The sequence below is a fragment of the Trachinotus anak genome, unplaced genomic scaffold (genome assembly GCF_046630095.1).
Source record: "Trachinotus anak isolate AG129_WGS33_773 ecotype Australia unplaced genomic scaffold, CSIRO_AGI_Tana_v1 ptg000003l, whole genome shotgun sequence".
Classification (NCBI taxonomy): Eukaryota; Metazoa; Chordata; class Actinopteri; order Carangiformes; family Carangidae; genus Trachinotus; species Trachinotus anak.
Genome location: NW_027273854.1, coordinates 11,680,050 through 11,694,700, shown reverse-complemented (window position 1 = coordinate 11,694,700; position 14,651 = coordinate 11,680,050). Strand labels below are relative to the sequence as shown.

Here is a 14,651-nt window from a genome sequence, read left to right as displayed (position 1 = left end):
GGGCCCTGCAAGAAAGTTTACAGGAAAGAAGACAGAAGGGGTAGCAGCACCAAAGATGATACAATAATGCAAACAAAGCACAGCTTATATATAAACCACCGATATGACATGCTGATCAACAGTGCTTGATGTGATGGATATGTAAGATGTATGGAAGTGTATGTATACGTATGTGAATAAGTCATTGAGATGCCAATAACTCAACTGGAGTGTTTGTGGTAGGAACCACACACTGAAACCACAAAAACATAATCAGTGGTCTCATATTAACACTGATAAGAGCAACACATTTTGCTCAGCACTTCATCAGGCTTAATTATTACAGGTTGTAGTACATGCTGTGCCCAAATCACCCCCCCCCCCCCCCAAAAAAAAAAAAAACAAACAAAAAAAAAACAGTGCTCCATTTTTGGCCAAAAAATAAAAAGGAACTGAAAATAACAGGCGGCTGCTGGTATAAAACCATGTGTAAATGAATATTACTAGAACACTGCAGACAGATTCAAATTGTATCACTTCAAACAGGCTAATCATTTTGCCAAATCAAACAATCTCCTTTACAATCAAATCCAGATCAAGAATAATCACACTGCTAAGACCTTTGTTACCGCTTTATTTGGCCCGTGACAAACAAATGCTGTGTTAAAAAAAAAAAAAAAAAAAAAAAAAACTACCCACACAGGCATCCCATTTCCAATCCACAGGATAAGAGAAAGATAATTGTGAAAGGAACATGACAAGAGAAGTTAAGTCAAGTTGTCCTAGAGGGCATGACACTCTGCACCACATAGGACCCACTCCATCCTTAGGCCCTCAATTCTGGATAGGGCGAAACTTCACAAAAAATAAAATAAAGTTTTCATGGGAGAAACAGGAGATAGAGAAACAGAGGAGGGAACTTGACTTAACTGAAGACAGCAGTTCACTTCCACTTATATTTATGTGTGTTTGCAGCAGGGTGGCATAACAGTTTCAAACTGGATGTCTCAGGTCTGAATCCCAACAACTCCAGGGGGCACATACTCTGCTTTGCAACTGACCTCTGACCTCTCTGCAGTTGAAGGAGTAATTTTTCCATACAGACATGAATATGAATTCTATAATTGAACTGATGATTGCCATGTGGTATTAGATGAGGCGCCATCTGGTGGACAGAAGCCTAGACACTAGAGTTTATCTTTGGATTCACTCCCTCTGCGACCCTTGGACTTCAACGGCAGTAGGCGGGCTATCCTTGTGCCAAGGACTAAGCAATAGGATTGTTCACACCCTGTCTCAGCCTAGATAAGAACTCTATAAAAACATTCCCATTCAGTATCCCTCATGAAGGTCTTAAAGCCCTCGGACCCTGAGAAAACGTTTTGCCTGTGCAAAACAATATGTCGTAGGCCTAAATGTATGCAAGACAGTTGTAATCACAGTTAACACATATGCAAGTTTTTGCAAGTTGTTCTTTAAGTAAACAAAATTCATGGGCTGCCCATAAATGCGTGTCTGTGACGGATAATAATAATAACCTTCCACATTATTACAGTAGGTTAAAGTAGTGTGTTCAACTAGTCGATAGACTGTTTTGCTACTGCACAGGTCAGGAAAAACAGAGGGTGAAGTCAGTCTCTAGCCCTCTTGCTTCTCCTTCACGTTCATATGCTTCTTATCAGTAAAAGCTCTGCAGATGAGACTCAGTCCTACTGCACAAAATCCATAGGAAGGTACAACGCATGCTCAACGAGAAAAATACGGAACCACAGTTAAAGACAATAACAGAAAAACCGAAGATTGGAGAAGTTAAAGCCTGGCATGACAGCTCAGGATAGCACACGTGAATTTAATTGACACAATTAATCCAGAAGTTTAGACTACTCACATCTTGACTCTGACTGCGGATTATCCAGGGCAAACGCCGATGCCTGTCAGGTTGGTTTATCTTGTAGATAATTACATCCAGTTGGTTCACGCACAGTTACTTCCCTGAAAAGAGGACCTTGCTGCAACGTTCGCCTTTCCCGCACACACGGTCACATTTTCCGTTGCGACCCCAGCGTCACATGCGTCAGTCCTTATATGGTAAAAATGACCATATATGGGACCATTCGCAACGCCCTGAAACCGGCTGTCCATTTAGAACAGCATCGCTTAGTGGCCACTGACAAAAACAACGAACTGAATAGGTGAGTGATATAAATAATCTAAACTACTAGGAGCCCACTACTTCAACTAGTAGTAGTAGTAGTAGTAATAATAATAATAATGATGATGAAAAAAGAAAAGAAAGAAGAGAAGAAGAAAAGGTAGGGAGCTCTGAGGAAAACTGATATCCTAACTATCTCTTATTTGCACCTCAACTTTAATATGTTCATACATTAGCTAAGAATGTCTTAGCTTAATGTAGGCCTATATTAAAAAAAAAAAAAAAAATAGAGAATGAAATTTTTTGTAATAAAAATGTACTTTCCCATTTACATTGTATTTATGTGGTATATATACTTTGTACCCCTTCTTTGTCTTTTGAGTTTTTTCCACGTATTTTATTGGTTTTGCTTATTTTACCTGATGTAGTTACTATAAGTGCACAGATAATTTTCTTTGTTCTGCTTGTTTTGTTACCTATTCTGACCTCTTCTTAATAATATTAATAATACTAAAAACCTTGAATTGGGAAAAAACACACACAAAAAAAAAAAAAACAATGAAGAGTTTTTCAGCTGCTGTTCTAAACATATCTTCCAAATACTTCTTTTTTTCCCGCCTAAAAAATACTGCATCTCTTAAGTCTTCTTGTGCTTGTTTTATGTCTCTGTCAAATCTTTGAGTTCACAGTATTATGAGACCCCTGTTCAAAGATCAACAACAACTCAGTCTCAGCAATATTTTTAGACACTCAGAGAAAACCTGAAAAACTTGACACCTGTCATTTGTGGAATGATGGTGATGTGATGCTATTGTCCCTGAGATCACGTGACCACATTCTAGTCTTCTCTTTCAAAAGTGTAGAGCACTGTTAGTTCACAGTGTACATGTTTGGCGTAGAGTCACTAACTATGAAAATCTTAATTTTTGTAATGTATATGTACTACCTTCTTCCTGTGCAGCCTGAAGATACAGATCGCTGTAAGTAAATTAAATATTACAATCCTGCTAACTTGGTTTAACCAGTCATGATAGCTGTAGTTTGACTGGTCTTCATTTCTGTTGGAAGGTGGCTCTTAACTTTTAAATGCTTTCTTTTTTAACAGATATCTATTGTGACAGTTGTCTAACAGCAGCACAAGGTATGGTGGATATAACAATTCAGCTTGCCTTAAAGCAAGAAGCAATGGTTTAAAATGAATGATAAAGATTAAATTATCACTTAAGTTACACTTGCTTCGACTTATTAATTAATGTATTACTTTTTTATAACCCAATGGCACATGTTTCCAATGGCAACTGCTCTCCAGAGATCGAGAAAGCCATGAAGGAAGCACCAGCTGAGAGCAGACAGGCAGTAGCTGAGCACCTCATTAGTGGGGGTGTGTGTGAGAAACTGCTGTCCTACAAACATGGCCATATCTCTAATGACAAACTGACATCCTCCTGCCTTCACTTGTTAGGTAAGGTCATGATGAAATAACAAACAGTAATATATTTTTTACAGTTTCATGAATCATTTATTTTTGATCCCCCATTCAGATTCTCATTATGACCAGTTCCATGCAGTTTTGTTGAATAAAGAACCAAAGAATCTGGACATAGTCCTGTGTTATGAGCAGTCCACAGCGTGTGTAGGGGTGAAACGCCAGTCTTTTGAGGTAGGCTGTGGGTATATTGCCAATTGTTAAAGAATAAGCATTAATAATTCTGCTCCTATGACAACTAACATTGTTTAACTTTTGTGACAGGATTCCAAAACCACTTTCACAGAAAGTGACATTGATGCTCTGCTTCAGGACAAGAAGGAAAATGTGCACATTGCTAACCCTACATATTCAGGTTCACCTGTTCACTCAAGAGATGAGTTGTGAAAACAACAACTTTAATTTTGCTTGCCACTGAATGTGTGATGACTTGTCTATGTGCTGTCTTATGTTTTTGTGTGTCATCGTAATAAAGACAAAATAATACAGGTGACTCCAGACCTGCTACAATTTATTTTAGAATGAAAAAGGGAAAATGTTTTCCATTCATCAAACACACTGTTTCCAATTGACAAATTCTAAATTCAAATTAGAACAACTTGGTAATAGAGACACAGTCTGATATGGGTCATGTCTGAGTTAGATTAACCTAATAGAGAGAAGGCTAAGGAAACTCACCTACTGGAATAATACTACTTGGTTGTCTTTAGGCAGTTAGCTTGCAGTAAACACATTTATTTATGTTTGTTGCTATGCTTCATGATATAATATAAAATGATACAAATAAAAAATTTTGATTTTAACACTGCACCAATCTACAAAACATAGCAACAAAATTGCCTAATAATGCAGCACCCACCCTTGTTGATGCTGTAATAAAGAGGTGCACATATGACATTTTCAATAAATCAAATTACACAGTGCTTATAAAATCCCAAAGTTGGAATACCATGCCAGCAAAGTGGGCAACTTCCCTGGGGCTTCAGAGCCCGATAGGCCCAGAAGAGCCAAGCTGAGGCTAGAATTTGTGTGGCAACTGGTATTAGCTGTAACTTTGTTTGTGAGTTGCACTACTAAAGCACAATAGCAGATGTCATAGGACCTTAAATTGCACTTACTTTGTCACTTAATCTTGAGGCCCATGTCAAAACCTTACTTTAAGACCATTACTTTTGGCCTGTCAGCTATTTTTTGCTATATGGCCCTTGTGGATCAAACCTGTGATGAATATTTAACTATTCTTTTTAATGGTAAAAACCCATTTATATAAACATCTAATAAATGATTTAGAACGCGTTATAATGCAGTCGTGGTAAACAAGTATTCATTTTTGTTTAACTCCTCCTGTGACCACGAAAATGCTGTGGGTTAACAAAAAATTTAAAATGTCCCAATAGCACTGTAGTGTGAACTTAAATGTGTATGTGCTGCTCATAAAATGCCAAATAGGGGGACTGAAAATAAAGCGTGACCTTTGAATCTGTCACAAATGAGGTGATGTAAGATGTAAATGGTGAGGCAACCGACAAAGATGTCGTTCCAGTTTTCACCCTTTTACTTACTTCTCGCTGCCGTGCCTGGTCAGAGCAGTCGAAGGAAAAGAATTCCACAGAACATTCTAGAATCATTCATTTACCTGCGCCTGAATGGAATTGGTGTCTCCAGAGAAGGAATTAATTAGAATCCCACAATATTGGAACGTAACCGGCGTGCTGTTGCTAGGAGGCGCTGTTGGAGCCCGGAAGAGTTGAAAATGATGGTGATGATGATGGTGGCGGCGGTGGGTGAGATTGAGAGGAGGAATATGGGGTTCATGTTATAACCACCACTTTTGTTGTCTCTTTGCGACATTTGTCAGTGTCTAACACTCGCCGCCGGGACTAAAGAAAGGAGATATTACATTTTCTGCACTGGGAAGGTAAGAAAATGACAACGAGTCGTGGGCACGGGTTTATCAACTGTCATTTTGCCAAGGTACATCTGTACTCAAACGTCTGTCTTCAAAAGAAGCCATAACTATCGAGTGTTTTCTTAGAATAAACCTTCGAAAGCTTGCTCTGGAATAGCTGGGCGCAAAAAGAAAATGATCTCCACCCTCACTGTGCTGTTACTAAGCTGTAATCAATCAGCGTGGGGTGGCTACTGCTATGAGGCGACTGCAGACCACTAGGTTATGTTGGCAGCATCGTGAGGACACCGGGTGGAATTAAAACCTCACCGAAGCATGGTCATTTTCATAGATGAACTCCAAGGAGAAAGTACCCCTTACATCACACCATGTTTTAATTTCATCTATACAACATCTGGGCGCCTAGGCAAACGCCCTGTGTCACACTACCTGCCTGTGCAGGGTCTAATACCATCCATTTGCTGATTGACATTTCAGAAATAGGCACTCTATTGATCAGACACATTTCCATGAGACGCGGAAATGGAAGTCAGTCACCAGCAAGCTCTGATGGAAAGGAATGGCAGGAATGTGATGAGTGTGATAAAAACACTAAGGGCAGACAGAGCCTCTTTTGTTGGAGGCGATTTGTCCTGCTCTTCCACTTATGATCCTAGACTCTCCAGTGATCTCCACCCAGTGCATCCTAAGCTCTCATTTCTACTGACTTGTGAATGTCCATCTAATTCCACACTCTCCATCTAATTTAACAGCTGGGTGACGAGGCTACATGGTGTGTGTTTCCTATTCAGAGTGTGGATGTGTGGGTGTCCAGAGATGGAAAGCTATGAGGAATTCTGCCTGCGGAGTTTGGCCATACTGCAGGAGGGGGGGGAACTCAAGAAGATGACATGCGAACCACTGTGTTCCCTGAAGGCTTGCTCTGTCATTCGCTTTTATGGAAAGAGTGTGCTTTCACCACTGGTAAGGAAGAAATAAACATGTATGTGAACTTATGCTAAAGGAACAATAAAAGATGCAGCTAAACCAATTAAAGTAAAGTAGACAGAAGCCGTAGCTAATGGATGTTTTTAAGAGGTTTGTAGATGGCAAACCTCATAAACAAAGATGGCTCTGTTTTTGAATGACAAAATGTCTGTTGGTTTCCCTAGAGATTCTGTGTATCTGTCACTCTCCTGTTGTGGCTGTTTTTTTATGTCTATGCTGCATAGCAACAGGAAGCATTGTTTACACTTTCCAGGTATAGTAACAATGAGAAGGATGTTATGATACATATTTAAGGCACAAAACACAGATGTGGACAGAGAAACACACTCAAACAGTTTAAATTAAATTAAAGATAGCATTTAGGGAAAAACACATTTCTTCGTGAGACCTTCAGCACATAATACATCTTAAACATGTGAGCTGACTACTTCCAATTAGATCAGAAGTTGACATTGGAAAAAAAGATTAGATAATTGATGCTGAGAAACAACAAGGTTGTTTGATGTTAGCCAGGAGAATCCAACGCGTGGTAATTGCTGACAAAATTAGTTTTCAGGAATAGCCAGGTGGTGAAGAGGGCAGTGTGAGGCCAGTGGAAGATTTCTTTCCCACTCAAACAAAGGAGAGACAAATATACTGGAATAAAGGCGATTGTGTTATCAGTAACTGAAAATAAATCATGAACAGTCCTCATTAAATACATTTTGTGCATTGGAAAGCACATCTTAAAGAGTTCTTGACTAATCTTTTCTCATGTGTGATGAGATTGCTTGGGTATATGAAGTGGGAAATGGTATCAGTTGTAGCCCAAGAGGTATGAGTTTTTGAATTAGTGAGCTTGTATTTTCTTTTTTCCAGTTGAGTGCAGAGCAGCGCAAGGAGATGTGTGGCTACAGACTGAGGGCAGTCCAGCAGGAGGTGGACAGGCAGAACCAGCAGAGGAACAAGCTTTTGGCCCGAGTTCAGGACATACTGGATCAAGCTCAGGTCAGTAGTCAGAGTATGGTCCTGGTCACAGGCGTGGTTGGGATCTGGAAGGGCCATCCAGTGGAAAAAGCAGTGTTGCATGTTTTGTGAAATGAATATTATATTGTGGAGGCTTACGATGTGCATTCAATAAGTGAAAATAATACCAAAATCAGTCCATTCCATAGAAAAAGTAGGTAATAGGCCACATCCAAATTCTTATGACAGCCCATACAGCATAGATTTTATTAGTCTGTTAAGAAAAGAAAATGGCACTTTATAACATAAATTTTCAAATATGAAATAGGTCTGTGTGTCAGTCCCACAATATAGCACAAAAACTGAATTACAGTCTATCCCAGAGTCTCCAGTGACATTTGCAGACTTGAATAAAGGTTGTCTGACTCAACACTTTCTCCGGTAGGCTGTGCTATTATTACCTGATGATGGCCCTGTTTTGTCAATTCAACATCCAAAGCAATATTGTCTGCTTGGAAATCTGCTCTGGGTATATGAATAAACGTGATTGGTCACTTATTGTCTGTAGTTACTACAGCTTCTATGTAACTACAGACACGGGTGATGTTTGTACCACAAGCAAAACTCAAGGATGGATATGTATTCAACATTCCAGACTGATCGACATATTAAAATGATAAATATCAGTGTCCTTTTCAGGCACCTCACATTTAGTTGACAGCCAGACTATCTTATATTTTTGTCATTAATTTGTTTGTATGTCTGAGGGATGAATGAACTGATTTAACCCAACACAGTTATGATGAAATAGGGCAAGTAACAGCATCAGTTGGTAATTCTTCATTGCTACTTTTGATTTTATTTTATTTGATGATTCATTAACATTACTTATTATCTCTGTGCAGATACATAAAGTACAGAGTGACGAGGTTGATAAGCTGCAAGTTTCTAAGTCTTCGACAGGCTGTGGCTACACCCTGGTCACTGACTCACCTGGACTTCCCAGAGATGCTGGATTTGAGCTTCAGACTGACGATCGGCCTGCCTCTCTGTGTTCTGACACCCTCACCCTCAATGGCTACAAAGCAGTGGAGGAAGTGAAGGTGAAGAGGGAAGAGAAGAGTGAGGAAGAAGAGGAGGAGGAAGAGGACATTAGTTTGGACAGCCTTCTTAAGAAATCAAGAGAGTATGTAAAGAGAGAGCAGAGTGAGCAGGGGTCAAAAGTTGTCCACACAGTCACCCGGACTGCTCTGTCTGAGACCGTCTCTGACAAGGAGAATAAGAGCTGTAGTCCCATAGGGGACACGGGTGTTGAGTTCGGATTCAGCCTGCATCACAGTCCTATTGGCACACCTCAGACCCAGATCCAGCACCAAACTCTGTATGACCCTAGTCCCCAACGGTCTGGCTGCCTCTCACCTAAACTACCTGATCGGTATGCTTGTCTCCCGAGTCCAGAGTCCAGCATCAGTCCCTGTGCACGGAGACGCAGGCCACGCCCAGTTTCTACAGGTAACATCCATTTTTCATTTCCCATTGGCCCAGCAGACCTTATCCCTCGAAGCCCAGGAAGGTCAGGGGAAGGTGCTAGCATGGCAGATTGGGGAGAAGCTCTTACAGGGGCCACAAAGTCCTCTGATCACTGGGGATCAGTGGGGAGCGAAGGTGGGGGTTTTGTTAGCAGGAGTAGCAATCGTCGATCCAGTCACTGTGGTACCAGTCCAGTGCATGAGACCTGTAGCCCCATTAGTGCCTCAGTGTCCAGCCTGATGGGACACAATGACCATCTGACTGCAGGATTTCGCCGGCGCTGCCACACCCTGGACAGTCAGTTGCATATGTACCCCTCTAGAGTTGAGCACATAGATCGCAGCCAGGAAAGGGTCCCACGTTTCATGGCAGGAGTTACATGGATGGCTCCAAGTCGACGCACCCCTGCAGCCCCCTTAAACCAGTCGTATGAGGTAGAGAATCCCTCACCTTCTCTGCTGAGGCCCCGTATGACTCCTGACTTGGCTCAGGTCTCACTCAGGATGGAGCCCGATGATCCTCAGGGACCAAACAGTGGAAGGATCACACCAACAGTTCTCAGAAATGCACCTGAATCACAGGCCAGCAAGACAGGTAAATCTCTCTGACACTGTATTTACTAAAATCTACAAAGTAAAATTTTGTCATTGCCACTGAGGTCGCTTTTTCTCTACCTGCAGTGTTTTGGTAAAATGTTGTGTGAGAGACAGGGAAAGTGAAAGAAAGTGATAAAACATTTTATTAGGTAAAAGCTAAGGGACTTACATGTGTTTATGCACCTCAACAGAGGAGACCCAGAGGCGAGCGCAGGCTCTAGAGGACATGCAAAGGCGCCTGGAGGAGGAGCATGCCTTGCAGATGTCACTGCTCCTGGCTGAGCAGGAGAAAGAGCAACAGTGCCTCCGTCTGGTCAGCACATGGAATCACACAATATGTATTTTTTGTAGAAGTGCAGACCAAAAAATATTGGATTTTTCTGCAGTATTTTATCTGCTATTTACAGATTGCCAATAAAGCTACAGCAAAATCTACAAATTGACATGTGACATGTAGATGTGTCTGTATGTGTGTGTGTGTACCTGTATATGTATGTGTGTAGGAGCTCAAGGAGACGGACCGAAGACTGAAGGAGCAGGGGTGTGTGAGGCCTCTGAGTGCGGATGCTTGTGGGTGGAATCGTAGATCTGTAAGTGACAGCTGTTCTGTTGTGAGCCCCTCCTGCCCAGGACTTAGCCCTGCCCACACACCATCTGAGCGATCACCTGGACACAGTATAGGTAACACTTCAGCAGGCTCACTTATCACTGTATTGGAGTGTGTAAAACAGTGGTGACAAAAACCTGCATGCTCGGAGATAGATAAATATTGTAGATCATTAACTCATGCCAGAGGTCCTCCCCTGCTAACTTAAACATTCAACGTTTAAGCAAGGCAATGTGTTGGAAATTCAGTGAAATTGGTTGAGACCAAGTTTGTCTTTTAATGTGTTTATTAAAACCTTTGCAGAGGGGTCACTCATTTGCCAAGAGCTAGAAAGACAAGAGGAAAAGGAATCACACACGTTTTATGGATAACAGCACACCTCCCAAGTGATTCACAGACTAGGCACATCCGCACCCCAAAGGTGGCGGAGGTGGCAGGAGGTGTGACTGTAGTTCTTTTGTTTGTCATTTGGGTAAAGCACATCATGAATCAAGCATACATGATAGTACATACATTTCCATGGAATGCTATTATTTTGTACATTTAACATTTTAACATTTACCAATTACAATTCCCACGAAGCTCAGAGCATAGATATCAAATGCTATCGAAATGTTGTCATAAAACAGAGCAGCAGGACTTTGGCACTCTGCTCTGTATCACTGCCAAGGTGTGACAGATTGAAAACATAAAGATAGTGAAGTGAAAGATGAGTGGACTGTCTTGCAGTCAAGGATGGGACAGTAATGGTTATGCTGTATATCGTGATAAAGGATAATTTCTTTGTTTTTACTGCCGTCATTACAGTCATGCACAGAGTGTCAGTCATGTTGCCAGGAGACTTTTTTCATCAGTGTGTAAAAAAGACAGTGCCCTATTTTACATTTGTTTTTTTGTATTTTGTTTTAATTATAGAAATATTGTTGTATACAAAGATGTTTCTGATAATTATACAAAAAAATGTATATGGCACATGCTTAACTGCAGTCATGGCATTCATCTGAGCAAAACAGCAGTAACTACTAAAGCGCTTGTACGATGCATATGTCACAAGTTGCATCTGTGTGTTTCAGTTTACATTATCTGTTACTCTCTCCAGGTTTTCCCAGTCCTGTCAGTTCCAGTGTGTGCTCTCCCTCTGTCCAGCCTCCAGTTTATCTCTGGGGACCCACCTGGGCAGCTAGCAAACCTCGAGCAAGGCTAAGTCTGGTGGGTATATCCTAGTAGACAAGAGTGAATGTCTTTGTGTATGTTTGTGTTTATGTGTGTGTGTGTGTGTGTGTGTGTGTGTGTGATGAGACTTCACTCTTTCCATGGATGTGAATTAACGTTTCTGACCATGTAACCCATGTCAAAGTGGCTTTACAGTATAAATACTGGTAATTTTTGTAAGATATGTGTTGGGCCTGGTGCTTCACATAGTATAACAGAGACAGAATTTTCTCTTTAAGCACCTTTGACTTGTTTGGAACCTGTTACCTCGGCAGGTCTGCAAGATCAGTAAAGTCTGGACATTTATATTCACTGTGTGTTTGTACAATACCTGGACCTCTATTTTTCTAAGCCTCTCTTTGTTTCTGTTGTTGCATCCTTATTGTGATTTCCAGGTTCTGACACCAGAGCAGCAGAGGGCGTTCTGTCGAATTGGTGCTATCACTCGTGGCTTCCTTACACGCAGACTGCTGAAAACAGAGAAGGTCAAACACCTGCGCCAGACCATCGTGGTGAGGTTGCATTCTCACATACACACAACCCATATACAACCCATTGAATGTGAGTGAATTATTTGATAAATTAATTAATAAGTTGTGTTAGTGACTGGGAAAAAACTGCATGTTTATGAATGTGTGCTGTATATACTTTATGTGTCCGTAGGATACACAGGAGTTCATTCGTTCATTCCAGACTGAGGCTCCGCAGAAGAAATGCACCCTCTTGGCACAAGATCTCTCCCTGCAGGAGAGAGTTAGGGCCCAGGTATGAATATGTAGTGACTGTCAATAGACAGTAGAGGTCCATCTTTCTTTGTATTTATATGCTTGTATATCTTTTGTCCCTCAGTTACGTGCAGCCCTTTATGACATCCATGACATCTTCTTTGAAATGCCTCTGGGGGATCGATTAGCATTGCTGCAGCAGGACAGGGAGCTCCGTGCAGAGAGGAAGCTGCGAGACATGGTAACCAGAAAATACAGGCCAACAATCCATCACTTAGTCACACTTAATCAGAAGAAGGTGATATTTGTTGCATTCTTTTAAAGATATTTCAGACATATTTTCACTATTCTGTCTCTGGAACTTGTAAACTAGTACTGTACTGAAGCAGGTTCATTTAGGGGGGTTCGTCTCATAGCTTGTCATCCATGTATTTTTCAGCACAATCTGTGTAATGTTTACCAAGTTATTAATCCAGACATTCATGGCCTTTTATGACAGCCTTATGGCATCTTTTGCCTTATGCTGTCAGTGTCAGTACTTCTATCATAAACTGTGTTCTTTCCTGATTGTGAACCTGCAGGAAAAAACCAAGTGTCCCAAGGACAGAGTGGTTCTGTCTGCAGCCACACAGAGGTCTCTGGACAGGAAAAAGAGGTAAGACAGGAAGAAGGAACACTGCCTCCCATAGCATATGGGATTTTTAAAAAAATATTAATGTTCTGGGATCCAGTCATCTGCAGTGTTTTTATTTTATGTAATTTCTACAGAGTTGGTGAATCCCCTGCACAGGGAAGGAAGATGCAGCAGAAGCCAAAGAGCCCCACCACCAACAGGTGCCAAACACAGCTTTGGTTTCACCTGTTTTTGATTTTGTGCTAATATTTTCTTGTAGTGTGCTTTATAGCATATTTTCCTAGGTTCATCGTCCCCAGAAGATCAGTACTCCAAATACATTCTTGTTTTTCCTTTCCCAGAGTCCTGAAGTCAAGCCTAGGCCAAAATTCTCCTGTCCCAGGGCAGCTGAACCGCCAGGGGTGAGTTTATACTTCTACATGTTTAACACTTGGACCCTTATCTAATCTATCTAGAATTGCAAATTGCCTTATTTATCATAAAGCACAAATACTTCTGTCCTCATTAACAATGCCAATACTCCCAACAGGCTACGCATTAAACTTTTCATACGCTATTTCCATTTCACAGCTCATACCTCATTAACTTGCCCATCAGTCAAGTGATCTTAAATGATGAACTGTAATTTCAACCATTTCAATCACCTCTGACTAAAGGCAGCAGTGTACATAAACATATAATTTCCGCTGTAACTGATGTCTTTAAAGTCGGGCTGTTTCCTCACAGGAGCTGGTACAGAAAGACCCCGGAGGAGAGGTTAAAGCGCTCAGACAGCCTGAAAAAGCAGCACTCTCTGGGTTAATAGGTGACTCAACATCTCCTGACCCATGAACTTGAATTTTTTGTTATACTTTTAATACCAACATTGCACCACTGAAACTCCAGTAATAGCTGCTAATTTGATGATCTTCAGTCTACCTTATTGAAATTCAGATGATTGTATACACTGTCACAATGCCATTGTTGTCACTGTTGTAACAATAGTTTTTAGTGTCAACACATGTAGCTGGAGTACGTAATAAGTAAGCAGGTACATTTTACATTTTGTGAGAGAAAAAATAAGTATCTGTACTTAAATGCAGTCTAGATGAAGGTCAGAGCTAAAGGGAAATAAGTTCAATTTATCTGTGCCTAAAAACTATGCCTTTGCTATGTGTAATATTTTAGCATGCCTAGATTTACCAATTGTGTTCATAAACTTAGTGCTTACAGCTGCAGTGAATTTACAAACATCAATTTCATGCTAACACTCACTAATGTAGTTAAAGTGTGTAATATTTGTTAATTTAAGTTTGTTGTCTAAGGGCTTTGAGAACCAAGTTGTGCTTTGTTTCTTTATTTATTGGTGCTGAGTTTACAGTACACTGAGACATTTTAGTGTGTTTCAACATTTGGCTTAAATCAGCACCTAATGAGAAAAAATCTAAATATATTTGTTTGCACACTGACACGCTATTACATCAATGTAGCCTCACATAACAGGAGATGTAAAGCGGGCATTTAGTGTTGAGTTTGCTATATAAAATGCATGCCAAAGTCTCCAAACATTTTCCCTTAATTCCCAATAAGGAAATAAGGGAAATAAGGGTAAGACTCAAGAACATTAATGTGAACAAATGATCAAACCACATATTAATAAACTGGTACAGTCACTTGTTGACTTTAAACTTATGTGTCAGTATTATTTAGTGTGTCGATGTTGTTCGCTGTCATTACTGTGCTCTCTTTTAATTTTCAAGTTTTTTTATTTAAAATGCCAAATTGTCATGTTTTCTATGACCAGAATAAATCCGGAAATTATTTGAATTTTCTTGATTCTGATTCATGATCAAAATGAAAAGATATTTACAGTGAAAATGGCTTGAGACAACAAGCCATGTAAAAGGAGT

The 14,651-nt window shown here is 40.5% G+C and overlaps 2 protein-coding genes across 4 annotated transcripts in view; one reads left to right on the top strand and one right to left on the bottom strand.

Moving 5' to 3' along the window:
* The window catches only part of sun1b (Sad1 and UNC84 domain containing 1b), a 31,678-nt gene extending 29,533 nt beyond the window's left edge, over positions 1–2,145 (bottom strand). Inside the window, exon 1 of the mRNA XM_071473671.1 lies at positions 1,868–2,145. The gene's annotated coding sequence lies outside the window, so the exon portion shown is untranslated. The remainder of the gene's footprint in view (positions 1–1,867) is intronic.
* Positions 2,146–4,828: 2,683 nt separating this feature from the next.
* Positions 4,829–14,568, top strand: LOC139617213 (centriolar coiled-coil protein of 110 kDa-like). Of its 3 annotated transcripts, none has more exons than XM_071473658.1 (14): positions 4,829–5,535; positions 6,318–6,489; positions 7,372–7,500; positions 8,422–9,582; positions 9,776–9,897; positions 10,088–10,265; positions 11,291–11,400; positions 11,799–11,915; positions 12,067–12,168; positions 12,253–12,369; positions 12,710–12,783; positions 12,897–12,962; positions 13,104–13,163; positions 13,489–14,568. In XM_071473658.1, the coding sequence occupies exons 2-14, from the start codon at positions 6,417–6,419 to the stop codon at positions 13,562–13,564; spliced, it is 2,385 nt and encodes a 794-aa protein (XP_071329759.1). In that variant the 5' UTR covers positions 4,829–5,535; positions 6,318–6,416; the 3' UTR covers positions 13,565–14,568. The 3 variants fall into 3 exon arrangements, with proteins under 3 accessions (XP_071329759.1, XP_071329758.1, XP_071329756.1); XM_071473657.1 differs by having other exon boundaries at positions 4,830–5,535; positions 6,279–6,489; positions 8,364–9,582; XM_071473655.1 differs by having other exon boundaries at positions 4,831–5,535; positions 8,364–9,582.
* The last annotated feature ends 83 nt before the right edge of the window (positions 14,569–14,651 follow it).

Excerpts from the sequence above, each read along its gene's own strand:
- LOC139617213 (XM_071473657.1), top strand. The coding sequence starts at position 6,325 with ATGTGTGGGTGTCCAGAGATGGAAAGCTATGAGGAATTCTGCCTGCGG. Across the intron at positions 10,266-11,290 it reads ATCACCTGGACACAGTATAG|GTTTTCCCAGTCCTGTCAGT; the intron begins GTAACACTTCAG and ends TACTCTCTCCAG. Across the intron at positions 11,401-11,798 it reads CTCGAGCAAGGCTAAGTCTG|GTTCTGACACCAGAGCAGCA; the intron begins GTGGGTATATCC and ends TGTGATTTCCAG.